The sequence below is a fragment of the Anguilla anguilla genome, chromosome 12 (assembly GCF_013347855.1).
Source record: "Anguilla anguilla isolate fAngAng1 chromosome 12, fAngAng1.pri, whole genome shotgun sequence".
In the NCBI taxonomy this organism is placed as follows: Eukaryota; Metazoa; Chordata; class Actinopteri; order Anguilliformes; family Anguillidae; genus Anguilla; species Anguilla anguilla.
The window spans coordinates 18,680,364-18,698,664 of NC_049212.1; the positions used below are offsets into that span (position 1 = coordinate 18,680,364).

General features: G+C 38.1%; 2 protein-coding genes across 2 annotated transcripts; both read left to right on the forward strand.

The window, feature by feature from the left end:
- Positions 1-887: 887 nt before the first annotated feature.
- On the forward strand, positions 888-9,751 carry LOC118209378 (extracellular calcium-sensing receptor-like). Its single transcript, XM_035384633.1, has 6 exons — positions 888-1,093; positions 1,306-1,597; positions 6,219-7,013; positions 7,112-7,339; positions 7,703-7,826; positions 7,956-9,751. The coding sequence occupies exons 1-6, from the start codon at positions 888-890 to the stop codon at positions 8,867-8,869; spliced, it is 2,559 nt and encodes an 852-aa protein (XP_035240524.1). The 3' UTR covers positions 8,870-9,751.
- A 2,000-nt stretch (positions 9,752-11,751) lies between these two features.
- On the forward strand, positions 11,752-16,899 carry LOC118209376 (extracellular calcium-sensing receptor-like). The gene is made up of 6 exons (XM_035384631.1): positions 11,752-11,960; positions 12,765-13,056; positions 14,107-14,901; positions 15,000-15,227; positions 15,593-15,716; positions 15,843-16,899. The coding sequence occupies exons 1-6, from the start codon at positions 11,755-11,757 to the stop codon at positions 16,754-16,756; spliced, it is 2,559 nt and encodes an 852-aa protein (XP_035240522.1). The 5' UTR covers positions 11,752-11,754; the 3' UTR covers positions 16,757-16,899.
- The last annotated feature ends 1,402 nt before the right edge of the window (positions 16,900-18,301 follow it).

Sequence of the window (18,301 nt, forward strand, 5' to 3'; positions counted from 1 at the left end):
TGGCCACTTCAATACTATAACTTCGTTGTCTTTAAGCCATTTTGTTGCAACTTCGGAGGCATGCTTAGGATCATTGTCCTGATGGAAGCTGATGTCTTGAGATGTTGCTTAAGCATTTCTAGATAATCCTCCTTCCTCAAGATGGCATCAATTTTCTAAAGTACACCAGTTCCTTTTCCATCAAAACACCCCTGCAACATGATGCTGCCACCCCCATGCTTCACAGTTGGGATGGTGTTCTTCGGATGAAAAGCCTTACCCTTTTTCCTCCATACATAGCACTGATCATTATGGTCAAACAATTCTATTTTTGTTTCATCTGACCAGAGAACACTCCTCCAAAAGTTAGGTCTTCATCCTGGTGATCACCAGCAAACTTCATTCTGGCTTTTTTATGATTTTATGAACAAGTCAGCCATAATGATCAGCGCTATTTATTGTTTACATAAGCTGGGCTGGGTTCATTGAAGGTGATGTCACATCCATACTTAGCATGGCTACAATATGGATTTATTTTACATTTCATCACAACACTTTTGAACCATTGAACATATTGTTTAAAAACCACAAGAAAACTGCTATTCAAAATTTGCTCAAAAATATTGGCAAAATATGCAACAATATTAACATGAACACAAACAATAGCTCATAGACAGCACTGTGTTTCCGCCAAAATGAATGTGTTACATTGAAAATAGCAATCAGATCTCAGATATTCCTGGAATTGTGTTCACCTTGGCTATGCCTTCACTGCTAATGCATTTTCTCCCCACCTTCCTTATCCTGGGACTCAGTCATGCCCTTGAGAATCACAGATCGATTGAGAATTAAAACTGCTGTATTTAAACCTGGTGCACAGCAGTGCTGGATCTGAGATGTGTAGTGGGATGGATCTGCAGATCGTTCTACTGACACACACAGTCCTCTGGGCTGCAGCACAGACCCCACCATGCAGAATACTGGGGAGGGCAGCCAAGCCCAGCTTCTATCAACATGGAGACATCAACATCGGCGGGGACTTCGCCCTTCACAGTGAAACCACAAAAATGAACATGCAATTCACTAGGACACCAGAGCCAATGAAATGTGTACGGTAAGGTGAATTAGGACAAAGCATTTAACACCTGTTTGTAATGGTTATCATTTGAAGGTAAGGTGCATGTTCAATATTTATATGCATGTTCAGTGTTTATAGTAAGCAAAAATATAGGCTATGTCCCCATATATTGTAGCAAATACATTACAGAAGTGAGTTAAAACTTTTCTAATTAAGGGTTTGTGTATCTTCTGATGTATAATTTCTAGAGTTCATTTCAAAGGCTTCCAAGTGGCCCAGACCATGATCTTCGCCATTGAAGAAATAAACAACAGAACTGACCTCCTCCCAGGTGTATCTCTTGGATATAAGATATATGATTCCTGCGTCTCAACAATATTCTCTCTAAGAGCAGCCTTGGCTCTGATGAACGGTTATGAGGAAACACTGACTGACATATCATGCTCCACACCAGCAGTTGTACAGGCTATTATTGGGGCGTCCATTTCGACTACTGCCATTGCAATTGCAGGAACTGTTGGATTATTTCATATTCCACTGGTAAGATTTCCTTTAAGGCTTTATATGTACTTTCAAAGAGTAATTCACATATGTAAAGAATACTTACTTGAAGTATGTTTAGGTCTCCTTAGCAGGGGCTTTCTATTGTGAAAATGTAATGGTGAAGAACAATGATTATGGAAAATATAAAAAAAAATTAAGTCTAGAATGATACAGTAATAAACATAATTGTTCCATCTGTGTGTGTGTATAGCCGCGTTTCCACCGCAGGAACTATACCCCGGAACTAGGAACCTTTTGAGGAACTCAGTGCGTTTCCACCGCAGGAACTAGGGTCTAAATTTAGTTCTGGGGGCTTTGTTTTACCCCCCAAAACGTTCCTGCTCGTGGGGTAGTACTTTCCGAAAGTACAGGAACCTTTTGGGTGGAGCTTGCAGCGCTGAACATTTCTGATTGGTCGAGTACTCGTAGCATTTGTGTTGTATTTATTTTCCGCCATTACCCGCCATGTTTGAAAATATGCAGCGGCAAACCAATTTATTTTCATAATAACTTCAAATCAAACTTGTATGTTATGCGGCGCAGTAGCCTACTTTTGGTTATAGCCTGTCAACGTCTTGGAATTATAACGTGTGCTCTTCTGTTCTTTTCTTGCTTTAGTATTCGTTTTATAAAATGCTAAGCATTCGTGCTGGGACAGCATATTACGTAGGCTACCAAAACATTCAAACGGATTAATTCGGTTGCTGAATATTTTCTTCCGGATTTTCTTTGTTAGCCCGTTGTAATTGACTCAAAACGTTTGATACAGTTATGTGAGGTATGCGGTAGTTCTGCATAATTAACATTGGTGATACAGTACAAGCAAACTGGAAATCACCTTCCGCACTTTTTATCCGGGTAAAATAACAGGTTAATTCTAGTAATCTTCCCTTTAGCTTTTTCAGACTGCCGTAATTTTACTCAATTTTACTGCCATTTTTCAATTCCACGAAAAGACCAGGAAGACTATGGACTCATTTATGGTGCATGGTTCGCATCTGGAGGGCACACTTCGCTGCTCGGCTAGCAGTAACTTCGAAGGAAAGCAAACGGTGGCTGTACCACTACTAATTTACATTTTCACGCAAGTCCGAGTTTTCGTTCTATTCTTGTCATTTTGCGATTAGCCTATATGGAATTGACGACGAGAAAGTAATAAAACAGCAAATTGTGTGCATGTTTTCTGCTGTTAATGAATGTGTTTGAGAGGATATATGAAAATCAATATACAAAAGTAACCATATATAGTCATTGTTGGTAACCCGTTGTATATAAGTGGAATAAACCCCTCCGGGCTGTCCCGGTTATTAGAAAATAATGTAGGCTACTTCGGTGGTAGTATGGGGCTACAGAAGAAATCATATGACAGATGGACCGACGACAACGTCAGTGGGCTAATTTGCCTAATCTTCGCGGTACTTTAGACCCCGGTGGAAACGCAGACAACCATTGGCTGAAGGAACCTTTTAGTTCCTGGTAAAGTAGTTCCTGGGACTGAAAGTTCCGGGTAATTTTGGTGGAAACGCGGCTTATGTGTGTGTGTGTATATATATATACATATATATATATATATATATATATATATATATACAACAGCTTGACTGAATACTCGATTCTGATTGGTCCAAAGGGTGGGCATTATTTCTCAGTAAAGGGACACCTCAGGCCTTTTAACAGTTTTACAATCTATGCGCTACAAAATCCAGCATTCTAAAGCAGTTAAAACAGCAACATTATTCTTTCGGCTTTGAATTGTTGTTACGTCCCCTCCCCTATTCAATGTCCAATTTCGCAATTGATGGCAATGTTGAATCACGGTTCTAGTTACTGGGTTCATTTAGGAATGCCGACCATCCAGCAAAATACGGAATCGTCCTTTATTTTGACAAAAAATGACCAAAATTGGTGCTAATTGCATTGTAAAAAACGAGAAGGAACTATTTTTCTTGATGGAATCCTTGTTTTCATAGAATTAACAACCAGAGGTTTTTGCTTAACAACAGTGCAAATAGAACTACCAACCAAAGTTTTTGAATAACAATGGCCCAAATAGAACTACCATCCACAGTTTTGCTTGACAACGGTAAAATAATATGCCCAAACAGCCGCGGAAGAATATTTCACTTTCAGCTGATTAAGTCGATAAAAAACAATAAATATTACAGTAACCATATATAGTCATTGTTGGTAACCCATTGTGTAAGTGGAATAAACCCCTCCCAGGGTTCGTACGGTCATGAAAAACCTGGAAAAGTCATTGAAATTTAAAATGCAATTTCCAGGCCCTGGAAAAGTTATGGAAAATAATATTTTTTGGAAAAGTAATGGAAATATAGCTAAAGTTGCATAAAATATAATTACTAATTAATCCAATCATAAAAATAGTATGTATAGTAATAAAACGTTAATTGGCACGTAACCTTTGCGGTATTTTGGTGGTGTGAGAAGTTAATTCGGTCTGGCTCAGTCTGTTTACAGGCACTCCCAACAGGTACGCTTCTGCTAATGTAGCAGTTAGTAAACGTAGGCCCTACTGTGCCGACAATATGCCTGGGAAGTGCAGCTTCAATAATTTATCAGGGCTCGAAATTAACTTTTTAACTTGGTAGCACTGGTGCTCCCAACTTCAAAAAGTTAGGAGCACCCACCAAAATGTAAGGAGCACCAACAATATATGCAATAGTTTTTTTATTGATAAAAAACGACAATATAACAGTACAGTTTACAAGTAACAGTTAAACTGTCATGCCTAAAATGTGTCGACTCTTCAAGGAATTGCGTGTTATGCATTCAAACGACAAGGCGCTTCACGTCACATTAATACCGCTAATTAAATCAACCGCCAGTAAACTGCATCGGAGAAATTAGCTGTTTCAACCGGGTCACTACACAAAACACTACGTTAACGTTTCAAAAAAAATGTTGGCTTCAAGTTTTCAGCTTTCGATAACGCTAATAAATTGAACATAAACTTTTGTCTTCAGGTAACATTAGTTAACACGTTAGCTCTCTGTGTCACGTGACAGTGGAGTGCAGCGAAAGGGAGTGATTGAAGGCTAATATTAACCAATTTAAAATCAGCATTAAAGGTAAGAATGTCAAGCTCACGATTGGTTAGAAGAGTCACCGTCAGCTCACAAGGCACATACTGAGTGTACTAACTAGTGAATGTACAGAGAGAGAGACGTTCGACTGGAAAAAGAAAAAAAAAAAAAAAAAAAGGTCGCACCAAAACAATTATTTGCACTCGCATATGCGACCAAAATGGTCGCAATTTCGAGCCCTGTTTGAGACATTGACAAACATGTTAAACTATTCGAATTAAAATATGAGAGACTGTATCTAAGTGTGTCTGTCTGGTGTTTATTTGGTTTAGAGAGGCACCATATGTTTCATATGCAGACCTAATTTTACTGAGTGTTACAATAAATAATTTTAAATCGTCCCGCTGAGATAAAGTCATTTGTTTTGGTCATGGAAATTCAGTTAAAGGTTGTGGAGAAGTCATGGAAAAGTCATTGAAAATCATTGGTGAAAAAGTGTATGAACCCTGCCCTCCGGGCTGTCCCGTTATTGGAAAAGCGACCCTCAGCTTTGCCTCAGCCGCATCACCACCCCCGTCTTACATTGTTCATTATTTTCCAATAATGGGACAGCACATCATGGTTTATTCCTTATATATATATATATATGCATACATTGTACTCATATATATCTCATATATACAAATCTAAAAAGTTTTACAAATCAAAATCAAGAAAATATATGGCTTTGTCCCAAACATTATGGAGTAAGGACATTTATATACATTTTGGTATTAAAAATGTAGAAACAACAGCACTGTTGATACATAGCCCCTCCATTTCAGGGTGCCATGTTTGTGACAAATGGTTTCACAGGTGTATCCGATTGCTTCTCTACTGCAAGTATAAGACAACTTTCAATATACTGCATAGTCTTGATTGTAGGCCTGTGATTGCCTTTGGAGTCAGTTATTGTTGTGTGTAAACATAAGGACCAGAGTCGTGCCAATGAAAGTCAATGAAGCCATTAAGAAGCTGAAAAATATGAAAAAAGTCAGACATAGACTTATCAAAATCAACTGTTTGGAATTAATCTGTTTGGATACAATTGAATGTTGGTCTCATCTGTCCACATCTTTTTTCTTTCTTTTTTTAATGAACTCTGCAGGCTCTTTTAGGTACTTCCTAGCTAACTGTAACCTGGCCATCCTGTTTTTGCAGCTAACTAGTGGTTTGCATCTTGCAGTGTAGCCTCTGTAGTTTTGCTTGTGAAGTCTTCTGTGGACAGTAGTAACTGAAACATCCACGCTTGCCTCTTGAAGAGTGTTTCTGATCTGTCAGACAGGCATTTTAGGATTTTTAATTATGGTGAAAATTCTTCAGTCATTAACTGTAGAGGCCTTCCTTGGTCTACCAGGCCTTTTGCAATTACTGAGCTGGCCAGCGATCTCTTTCATAACACACTTAAACACACCACATATAAAGATTGTGTTAACTTCAATTATAACTAAAAATAATGATATATTATGGTTATGGTTTTCATATGCTTTAAGTAACCATATATGTTACCCTTTATTTTATATTATTTCTTTCAGATCAGTCACTTTTCAACATGTGCATGTCTGAGCAATAGAAAAAAGTTCCCCACATTCTTCAGAACCATTCCCAGTGATTATTACCAGAGCAGGGCACTGGCTCAGCTGGTGAAGCACTTTGGCTGGACCTGGATAGGAGCAGTGAGAGATGACAATGACTATGGCAACAATGGGATGGCTATATTTATGGAAGCTGCTCAACAAGAAGGAATTTGCATTGAGTATTCTGAAAAATTCCGCTTAACAGAACCAGAGAAACTACTGAAGGTTGTAGATGTTATCAGAAAAGGTACTGCAAAAGTAATTGTAGCATTTCTTGGTGAGAATGGAATGATCAAATTATTGGAGCAGCTGACCTTTCAGAATATTACTGGTCTCCAAATGGTTGGCAGTGAAAGCTGGATAACAGCAAACAGTCTAGCGTCACCAAGCGGTTTCAGAACACTGGGAGGATCTATCGGCTTTGCCGTCACCAAAGGCAAAATAAATGGCTTCAAAGAATTTATATTAAAACTTCACCCATCCCACTACCCAAATAATACCTTTATCGCAGACTTTTGGGAAGCCGCTTTTCAGTGTTATCTAAGAAATGGAGATGACAAGCCTCACATAGTTCCATGCACTGGATCTGAGAGCTTGATTCAACTGGAAAATGAATACACGGATGTATCTGAGCTGAGACTCTCCAACAATGTTTACAAAGCAGTATACGCTGTTGCTCATTCTCTACATGACCTGCTGGCATGTACACCCCATCAAGGCTGTACAAACAGCGTGAAAACAGAACCCTGGCAGGTAATTCAATCAGCCCGTCTTATATAGTTAATAAAATTCTCATTATGAGCAAAGCCAAGCAAGCATTTCTCTTGGCTGAAATCCTTGTTTCTATACAGGTACTTAGGGCTCTGGAAAAAGTTAATTTCACTTTGGGAACTGGAGAGAAAGTCACTTTTGACAGTAATGGAGATCCGGTAGCCAGATATGAGGTGGTGAACTGGCAGCTTGGTCCTGATGGTGCAGTAAAGTTCATAGGGGTTGGCTACTATGATGCTTCTTTACCATCTGGGCAGCAGTTTGTGATGAGTGCTGCTAGTATAGTTTGGGCAGGTGGGAAAAAAGAGGTAAGTGCTTATCCACTACATGAAAAGGTGGTCTGTCAACATCACAGAAACCTGTATTCATCTTTCTGCATTGAATGAGATAAAGCATTATGTAATAACTAACTCATAGTCCAACTCACTAAAGAGTAGAAACTGAAAATGCTTCAAAATATATTTCTCACAATTCTTAATTTACCAGAATGTAAAATGCTAGTGGAATACATAAACAAAACTACAACACAGAAACAAATCACACGTATGAGGTAACACTACTGTGGGAAGTCCTCAATTATCATACGTTTGTGTGGAAATAATTATTATAAAGTTTTCACACATCACATTGTCCATGGGTGCTTTGAATTTAAGATTTGAAACATTTCACAGAAACCCAGGTCAGTGTGCAGTGAGAGCTGTTCCCCAGGCACCCGGAAGGCTGTGCAGAGAGGAAGGCCTGTCTGCTGCTATGACTGTGTGCCCTGTGCTGAGGGAGAAATCAGCAGCATTACAGGTAATTCAGTCAACTGTAACCAGTCTAAGCAGAACATTTCTAAGTTGTGCATTGTGTTGCATCTGCTCATTAGATTGTACAGGAATAACTGCAATGATAATAATACTAGTATGTATTGTTTTCTTACAGATGCTAATGACTGTATTCAGTGTTTGGAAGAATACTGGTCTAATGATAGAAGAGATAAATGTGTTTCAAAGGTTGTCGAATTTCTGTCTTTTCAAGAAATTATGGGGATTGTGCTTGTTGTTTTTTCCATATTTGGAGCATGTGTTACAGCATTTGTGGCTCTGCTGTTCTTTAAAAAGAAAGACACACCCATTGTGAAAGCCAACAACTCTGAGTTGAGTTTCTTGCTGCTCTTTTCATTGAAACTCTGTTTCCTTTGCTCTCTTACCTTCATCGGTCGGCCCTCTGAGTGGTCCTGTATGCTGCGCCACACTGCGTTTGGGATCACCTTTGTCCTCTGCATCTCCTGTGTTCTGGGAAAAACAATAGTGGTGTTAATGGCCTTCCGGGCTACACTTCCAGGCAGTAATGTGATGAAGTGGTTTGGGCCTCTGCAGCAGAGAATGAGTGTTCTTGCTTTCACTCTCATACAGGTCCTTATTTGTGTGCTTTGGTTAACAATATCCCCTCCATTCCCCAGCAAGAACATGAAGCACTACAAAGAAAAGATCATTCTAGAATGTGATGTCGGATCAGCAGTGGGGTTCTGGGCTGTACTGGGTTATATTGGGCTCCTCTCTATATTGTGCTTTGTTTTAGCTTTTCTGGCACGTAAGTTGCCTGATAACTTCAATGAAGCCAAATTCATCACATTCAGCATGCTCATATTCTGTGCAGTCTGGATCACCTTTATACCAGCTTACGTCAGCTCACCTGGAAAGTTCACTGTAGCTGTGGAGATCTTTGCAATTTTAGCATCTAGTTTTGGCTTGCTGTTCTGTATATTTCTTCCAAAATGTTATATAATATTATTCAGACCTGAGCAAAATACGAGAAAGCATATAATGGGTAAGACAGATGTGAAATCTCAATGATTTACCAAACCAATTTGTCCCTATGAGAATTTTTTAGTGTACTGGACCACAGAGCCACAAACTGTGAAATAAGAAGGAAATTATGTCTTTCTTTACATAAAGTTCCTAAGATATATAAATGAAAGAAATGATGTTGGTAAACCTCTGTTAACTTGACGATAGACCACAAGATGTTCACCAAGCACTCTGTGGCTTAGTTGGCTGACTGGTTTTGAACTACTCTCACAACTGGTTTATCCTATTGTGGCAAATAACGTTTTTCTATTGCATGCATAATATGAAAATTTATTGTTGTGAATACTGACACAATTCAAATATGTTTTTAGCTGTATCATTATACATTTCTCAAACTGGATGCATAAAACCTGGTCAAACAGGTCACGTATGCATATAAATCTAAAAGAAATTAATTGTGATATGATTAATGGGTAAAACAGATGTTAAATCTCAGTGATTGCCTGCACCATTTTATAGCCAAGAGAACTGTGCAGGGTACTGGACTATAGAGCCACCTGTGGAATGAGAATGCAATATGTCTTGCCTTACATAATGTTCACAAGATATATAAATGAAAGGAAGGATGTTTATTAACTCATGTTCTCTTGATGTAAACTCTGAAGTACTTCACAAAGCACTCCATGGTTTAGTTGGTTGACTCATTCTTCAATACAATTACTGGTTAATTCTATTGTCTGTCCAAAAATACTTTATTTATTGCATTTATAATATGCAGTGGTATGAACAGTGCTTCTAACAGAAATGAATTGTGATATGTGACCAGGCCCCTGCATCTCCAGTACCTGGTTATATTCAGCAATATGCAAGATAGTGCTAGAAAATCTGTACAATGATTTGTTATGTTAAAATAAAAACTATTTGAGTGGCATGACAGGCTGTGTGGTTCTTATGAGCCCTTTTCACATACAGCCTTACTCGGACATGTTCTAGAATTTTAGTGTTTATGGGTCATGTGTGAATGACAACCAGTTAGCATTCCGGGAAAGTTGCTCTGGCAAATTTATGGCTCAACAATTCGTAGCATTTACACAAATGTTCTGTTTTGATGTTAGCGTGAACAAAGCCAAACTTCATCATGCTATGTTATTTCTTCTTGGAACAAATAAGAAATTCAGAGAGTAGACACAGAAAAAACAATCAGAAAGTTGACATTAAGAAGTGCCTCCTTCCAGATTACAGCATTTTTGTTATAATGAATGGTGTTAGATTTTTAATAAAATGTAATTTGACAAAGGGAAAATGAGTAAACACAAAACACATTTTTAAAAATTATTTTGTTCATTTCATAAAAAGGGGATTTACACTTTAATTACTAAATCAACAAATTAACCAAATGCAATTGATTAAATTCAGCTGACTGATCACAGCCCAGATTGATTGCAGCCAGCCATATAACATCACAGTGGAGTAGTCACCACAAAGGAAATACCTAAAGGGATTTGAAATATAACAGTCTGGAAAGGGTTACAAAGCCATTTCTAAGGCTCTGGGACTCCACCAAACCACGGTGACAGCCATTATCTCCAAATGGATAACACTTGGAACAGTGGGGAAAATTGAATTCATGAGAGTGTAGCAAGTCGGAAACCACTGCTAACCAAAGGAAACATCAATGCGTATCACATTTGCAAAAAAGTGCCTGAATGATCCCCATGCCTTTAGGGATAATGTTCTCAGGACGTTTTGGAAGACACGGGTCCCATTATGTCTGGTGTAAAGCAAATATAGCATTTCACAGTATGAACAACATACCAGCATTAAAAATGGTGGTAGTTTGGTGGTGTAGGGACGCTTGGCAGTCTCGAGACCTGGATGACTTTCTATTATTGATGAACTATGAGTTCTGCTCTGTACCAAAACATTCTTAAGGAGAATGTATGGGTCATCTGTCCATGAGCTGAAGCTGAAGTGTAATTGGGTTATGCAGCAACACAATGATCCACAAAAAAAGCAAATCCACGTCTGAATGGCTGAAAAGTAACAAAATTAAAGTTTTGGTCTGACTTGAACCTAATAGAGATGCTGTGGCAGGACCTGAGGCAAGCAGTTCATGCTTGAAAACCTACCAATTTGTTTGAATTAAAACAGTTCTGCAAAGAATATTGGCTAAAATTCCTTCACAGTGATGGGAAAGACTGATATTAAATTACAGAAAGCATTTGGTTGCAGTTTTTTCTGCTAAAGGTGGTTGTTACTTTGGAAACTGGAAAGAAAGTCTCCCTTGACAGTAATGGAGACCCAATAGCCAGATATGAGGTGGAAACTGCATTTCCTTTGCTCTCTTACCTTCATAGGTTGGCCCTCTGAGTAATCTTGTACCTTTGTCCTCTGCATCTCTTGTGTTCTGGGGAAAACAATAGTGGTGTTAATGGCCTTCAGGGCTACACTTCTAGGCAGTAATGTGATGAAGTGGTTTGGGCCTCCCCAGCAGAGATATGGTGTTCTTGCTTTCAGCCTGAGTAAAACACAAGGAAACACATCAGTAAAATGCATGTGAAATATCAATAACAATATTAGTTACATGTAGATTTTAACAAAAAATTGCATTGGTTCACTTGGAATTCCCAAAATAAAAGAAAAAAATCCCAATATTATTACATCCTTGCACACATAAAGGATGGCTCAGAAAAGCACTGTCTGTCCCCCAAAATGTATTAGTTGGATTGAAAACAGCATTGTGTGCCGATCTCAGATATCCTTAGAATTGTGTTTACCTAGGGTATGCCTTCACTGTTAATGCATTTTCTCCCCACCTTCCTTATCCTGGGACTCAGACATGCCTTTGAGAATCACAGATCGATGGAGAATTAAAACTGCTGTATTTAAACCAGGTACACAGCAGTGCTGGATGTAAGATGTGCAGTGGGATGGCACTGCAGATCATTCTGCTGGCACAGACAGTCCTCTGGGCTGCAGCACAGACTCCACCATGCAGAATACTGGGGAGAGCAGCCAAGCCCAGCTTCTATCAACATGGAGAAATCAACATCGGTGGGGTCTTCGACCTGCACAGTGAAACCACAACAATGAGCATGCAATTCACAAGGACACCAGGGCCAATGAAATGTGTACGGTAAGATGAATTCAAATTTAGTATTAAATGCCTGTTTGTAATGGTTGTAATTTGAAGGTATGGTGCTTGTTCATTATTTATGTTCATGCTCAATATTCAGATTAAGAGTCCCCCCCCCTCTATATTGTCCTCCTAATGAAACAAATACCAGCCTTTTGAAAAGTAAGTAAAAATTTTATTTTAAGGATTCATGTGCCTTCTGCAGTATTAAAATGACAATTAACCCTTGTGTTTTATTTCCTTATTAGCACATGTGAAGCTGGTAGCCTGAGTAAAATATACATAGTAGACTATTGAAATTTTAAAGCAAATAAAGAAAAAATATGCAAAACAAAAAGAAATATATTTTATCTTTATCTCTATTCCAAACAATATAAATAATTTATATGGTTTGTGGTTGCCATTTACCCCTGTTAAATCACAATTAACTGTGAAAATGTTATTCATTTGTGATAAAAATGTAATTTATATATTAATAATCAACTGTAATGAAGGCATGAATGAATAATGTTTATCTGTGAAAAATCTAAATGAAACAAAGTTTCCATGAAGTGAAGTTGATATTTATTTGAACTGACCTTCTAAATTTTCATCATATTATATTCAAAAAAGACGCAAAACAAATATAAATGATGAACAACAAATAGAAACACAAGACAAGATGAAAATTCACATTGGTTTAGTCACAGGTTATTAAATACATCTCTCTAAAGTGCCTTTCCACTGTTGCTATAATTAAAACAGGTAATTTGCACAAAACTGAATACAAGGGTTAAATAAATGATCAACATGTATCATGTCTAGAGTTAATTTCAGAGAATTCCAGGTGGCCCAGACCATGATCTTCGCTATTGAAGAAATAAACAACAGAACTGACCTCCTCCCAGGTGTAGCTCTTGGATATAAAATATATGACTCTTGTCTGTCCCCAACGTTCTCAATACGATCAGCCATGTCTCTGATGAATGGTTATGAGGAAACACTGACCGACATATCATGCTCCACACCAGCAGCAGTGCAAGCTATTGTTGGGGCGTCCATGTCGACAAACTCCATTGCAATTGCAGCAAACGTTGGATTATTTAAGATTCCAGTGGTAAGAGTTATTTTACTGTTTTTACATAATACAAAGCAAAGGAAATTGTAGATGGGGAATTTGTAAATTAAATCTAAATACTGCATAAATATTTCATAAGTGTTTTTTAGTGACAGAGGCGAGCATTTGCAAATAGTACTGGGTCAACAGTAGTGTCCTTAGCTACTTAGTTTAAAATTGAGGTTTATAACCCTAGATCACAGAATTGCAGTACAACTGGAACAGCTAATAATAATTTCACAGATTCGTATTGCTGTTTCAGTTGTAATGCAGTTCTGTGGTTGAGGAGTTTAAACCTCAGATTTTAACTGTAGCTACTGTAAGTATGCTGAAATTTAACCAATTTATTATTATTATTATTATTAGAGCAACAACAACAAAAATAGGAATAATAATATGATATAAAAGGATGTGTCAATCATTTGACAAAAACTGTCCACAATAACATTAGCTATATCTACAAAGCAATTCATTCAGAAATTGGTATGGGAAAAAATAATTGATTTTTTTTCCCCCCGTATTCAACTATTATTCTCTATTTAACTATTATAATCACATAATGTGATTATGTTTATATCACACAATCTCAACTGAGTAATCCTTCTGGTAAGGTATTGAATGCATTTAATGATGTAATTATTGTAAATGTACTATAGATTTGGTTTAGATATTTTCTGATTCAACATGGCATTGTGAATACTGCACAGTCAATATCAGAAATTAATTTTTTGACTGATGATATGATGTGACACACCTATACTGATGGAGATAAACAGTGGTTTATAGTTGGTTCTTTTTTTGACTGCACAACAATATAGACACAATTTCTTTGCATCCCGCATACAGTAGTACCGTGAAGGCACAATATCATGCCTTCACAAACATGCTTTCGCAAAATGGCAGCTGCAAGTTCCACATATCTATCAGAATATAATGGTAAAAAAAAACCTTTGTGCTGGTGATTCAGTGGCTGCTTTAATGAACTGAACTATAGTGTATGTTCTTACATTTAAACTCGGCTAAATGTAACTTTGTCCATTTTGTTTTCAGATCAGTCACTTTTCAACATGTGCATGTCTGAGCAACAGAAAAGAATTCCCCTCATTCTTCAGAACCATTCCCAGTGACTATTACCAGAGCAGAGCACTGGCTCAGCTGGTGAAACACTTTGGCTGGACCTGGATAGGAGCAGTAAGAGGTGACAGTGACTATGGCAACAATGGGATGGCAACATTTATAAAAGCTGCTCAGCAGGAAGGCATCTGTATTGAGTATTCAGAGAAATTTCACATAACAGAACCAGAGAAATTACTGAAGGTTGTAGATGTTATCAAAAGAAGTACTGCAAAGGTCATTTTAGCATTTCTTGGTCCAGTTGAAATGAACAAGTTATTGGAACAGCTGACCCTTCAGAATATTACTGGTCTCCAAATGGTTGGCAGTGAAGGCTGGATAACAGCAAGCCGTCTAGTGACACCTACAAGTTTCAGAATACTGGGAGGATCTATTGGATTTGCTGTAAACAAAGGCAAAATAAATGGTCTCAAAGAATTTCTATTAAAACTTCACCCCTCACAAAAACCAGGAAATCTTGCGGTTATAGACTTTTGGGAAGATATGTTTCACTGTTCCCTAATAAGTGAGAACAATCTACCTCCCATTAAACCCTGCACTGGATCTGAGAGCTTGACTGAAGTGGAAAATGAATACACTGACGTATCAGAGCTGAGAATCCCCAACAATGTCTACAAAGCAGTATACGCTGTTGCTCATTCTCTACATGACCTGCTGGCATGTACAGTCCACCAAGGCTGTACAAACAGTGTGAAAACAGAATCCTGGCAGGTAACTCTATATGCTCTTCTTATATACTTAATAAAATTCCCATTATGAACAAAGCCAAGAAAGCATTTCTTTTGACTGAAATAATTGTTTCTTTACAGCTTCTTAGGGCTCTGAAAAAAGTCAATTTCACTTTGGAAACTGGAGAGAATGTCTTCTTTGACAGTAATGGAGATCCAATAGCCAGATATGAGGTGGTGAACTGGCAGCTGGGTCCTGATGGTGCAGTAAAGTTCAGAGTGGTCGGCTACTATGATGCTTCTTTTCCATCTGGGCAGCAGTTTGTGATGAGACCTGTTAGTATGGTTTGGGCAGATGGGCAAACACAGGCAAGTGTTCATGCACTTTGAGCTAAATACTTGTATGATACCATTATGCAGCATTTAGCACTGATTGAGATAAAGCATTAAATGACAGTTCACAAATCTGAAGCAATTCCATATGAGCCTGGGACATGAAAATATGTAAAATGTTAGCTCCAAATGTTAATAAATCTACAACAGAAAAAAGAAATTTCACACATGCATGAAGGCAGTCTATACTGTGTAAGTCCTGAATTACCTTTGTGTGTGATAATAATCTGCACCATGTATTTGATCTTCTGTATGATAAAGTACTGCAAATAATTATTATGTACTTACACATCACATTGTCCATGGGTGCTTTGAGTCAAGAGTTTAAACCTGTTGTACAGAAACCCAGGTCAGTGTGCAGTGAGAGCTGTCCCCCAGGCACCCGGAAGGCTGTGCAGAGAGGAAGGCCTGTCTGCTGCTATGACTGTGTGCCCTGTGCTGAGGGAGAAATCAGCAATGTCACAGGTAGTCAACTCTAACCAGCCTATATAGAATATTGCTCTTTATGTATCATTTTGCACTGTACTCATTATACTGTACAGCCATAGCTGTAATAGGGTTCTAATACTGATATTCATTATTTTTTTACAGATTCTAATGACTGTATTCAGTGCTCGGAAGAATACTGGTCTAATGCAAAAAGAGATCAATGTATTTTAAAGATTGTCGAATTTTTGTCCTTTGAAGAAATTATGGGAATAGTGCTTGTAATTTTTTCTATATTTGGAACAAGTGTTACTGCATTTGTGGCTGTGCTGTTCTTCTTAAAAAAGGATACGCCCATTGTGAAAGCCAACAACTCAGAGTTGAGCTTCCTGCTGCTCTTTTCATTGAAACTGTGTTTCCTTTGCTCTCTTACCTTCATCGGCCGGCCCTCTAAGTGGTCCTGTATGCTGCGCCACACTGCGTTTGGGATCACCTTTGTCCTCTGCATCTCTTGTGTTTTGGGAAAAACAATAGTGGTGTTAATGGCCTTCAGGGCTACGCTTCCAGGCAGTAATGTGATGAAGTGGTTTGGGCCTCTGCAGCAGAGACTGAGTGTTCTTGCTTTCACTATCATACAGGTCCTTATTTGTGTGCTTTGGTTAACAATATCCCCTCCATTCCCCAACAAGAACATGAAGCACTACAAAGAAAAGATCATTCTAGAATGTGATGTAGGATCAGCAGTGGGGTTCTGGGCTGTACTGGGTTATATTGGACTCCTCTCTCTACTGTGCTTTGTTTTAGCTTTTCTGGCTCGTAAGTTGCCTGACAACTTCAATGAAGCCAAATTCATCACATTCAGCATGCTCATATTCTGTGCAGTCTGGATCACTTTTATACCAGCTTATGTCAGCTCACCTGGGAAGTTCACTGTAGCTGTGGAGATCTTCGCGATTTTAGCATCTAGTTTTGGCTTGCTGTTCTGTATCTTTCTTCCAAAATGTTATATAATATTATTCAGACCTGAGCAAAATACAAGAAAACATATAATGGGTAAAACAGATGTGAAAGCTCAGTGATTGCCTGTACCATTTTATAGCCAAGAAAACTGTGCAGGGTACTAGACTACAGAACCACCTGTGAAATAAGAATGCATTATGTCGTACCTTACATAACATTCACAAGATATATAAATAAAAGGAAGGATGTTCACTAACCCATGTTCACTTGATGGAAACTTGGAAGTACTTCATCAAGCACTCCATGGTTAGGGTACCAGAACATTCTTTAGGAGAATGTCTGGTCATATGTCCATGAGTGGAAGCTGAAATGAAACTGGGTTATGCAGCAAAACAATAATCCACAACACAAAAGTAAGTCCACACCTGAATGGCTGAAAAGAAAAAAAAATAAAGTTTTGGAATGACCTAGCCAGAGTCCTGAATTGAACCCAATAGAGATGCTGTGGCAGCAGGCAATTCATGCTCAAAACCCTACCAATTCGTCTGAATTAAAACATTTCTGCAAAGAATAGTGGGCTAAAATTCCTTTTATATACTTCAATTCCTTCTACAATCTACATACTTTCCCTCCGATATCTGCCAAGTGGAAGATCGGTGTACATCCAAAGTTGTCCTGTGCACCTGCCACAAAACTTGGAACAGCTGACACATCACAAAGGACTGGCCTCCCCTTTTATTGCTGTTAAATTTTGAAACATATTTTATTTAACACTTTACATAAAACCATAGGATAGCGTAAAACTTGTAATACCTGATGTTGTGTTTGTTTCACTATGCGTATGTTGGTCTGGAATAGTAATGAACTTGTTGTTTCACATTGTTAAAACACTTCATTTTATAAGACTGATTAAACAAACTAACCACGTAATACAGAGTAGCATGTCATTAACCCATAATTATACTCCCCTCTTTATTTCTTACCGGTTGCCTCAAGAGTCAAATTCTTTCAGTTTTAGACTAGAGGTCAGAAAATGCCACCAAAGTAAATTTGGTGGAGCAGTCCTGTCATTAAATAGCTACCGAGGAAATGAAATTATGACATGGCAGGAAAAGCCATTTTGTCATAATTTCACCCCCTTATCTCCACAGGTGATGTCTTTGGAGTCTAATTGGAGACACTAAATTTCTCACAGTTATGAGCGTGAGCGAATGGTGTGTGTCCCTGCCCTGCGATAGATTAGCGGCCTATCCAGGGTGTATGCCTCTCACCTAAGCTGGGATAGCCTCCAACCCTCCAACCTTCCATAACATAATAACATAAATAACTATGTACTGCTAAATATACCACACTGCTCAGTGATTAAATGCAATTTTGTGTGCTGCCATTCCATTATGATTATAATGGTGATTTCAAATAAAGTATAAGTAAAATGTTTGAACTTGTAGGCCTACATGGTAAAAACTAAAAGCCACAATGATTCTGAGCCATTTTGTTGAAGTGTCAAGCACAGGCTAGACATAAGCATTTCAAAATATTTGTCCATTTGTAATGCCAAATAAGGCTCAACACCCAAACATACTATTCAAAGATAACAGACAACACTGGCCTCCACAGTAGATAACTAAACTGAAAAGAGTTTTTAAAAAATTGCAGTGTCTTCA

Bases quoted from the DNA above. Each gene is read 5' to 3' on its own strand.
- LOC118209378 (XM_035384633.1), top strand. From the start codon at position 888: ATGGATCTGCAGATCGTTCTACTGACACACACAGTCCTCTGGGCTGCA. The intron at 1,094-1,305 runs GTAAGGTGAATT...TATAATTTCTAG, and splicing joins GAGCCAATGAAATGTGTACG to AGTTCATTTCAAAGGCTTCC. The intron at 7,827-7,955 runs GTAATTCAGTCA...GTTTTCTTACAG, and splicing joins AGAAATCAGCAGCATTACAG to ATGCTAATGACTGTATTCAG.
- LOC118209376 (XM_035384631.1), top strand. From the start codon at position 11,755: ATGGCACTGCAGATCATTCTGCTGGCACAGACAGTCCTCTGGGCTGCA. The intron at 13,057-14,106 runs GTAAGAGTTATT...TTTTGTTTTCAG, and splicing joins GATTATTTAAGATTCCAGTG to ATCAGTCACTTTTCAACATG. The intron at 15,228-15,592 runs GCAAGTGTTCAT...CCTGTTGTACAG, and splicing joins GGGCAGATGGGCAAACACAG to AAACCCAGGTCAGTGTGCAG.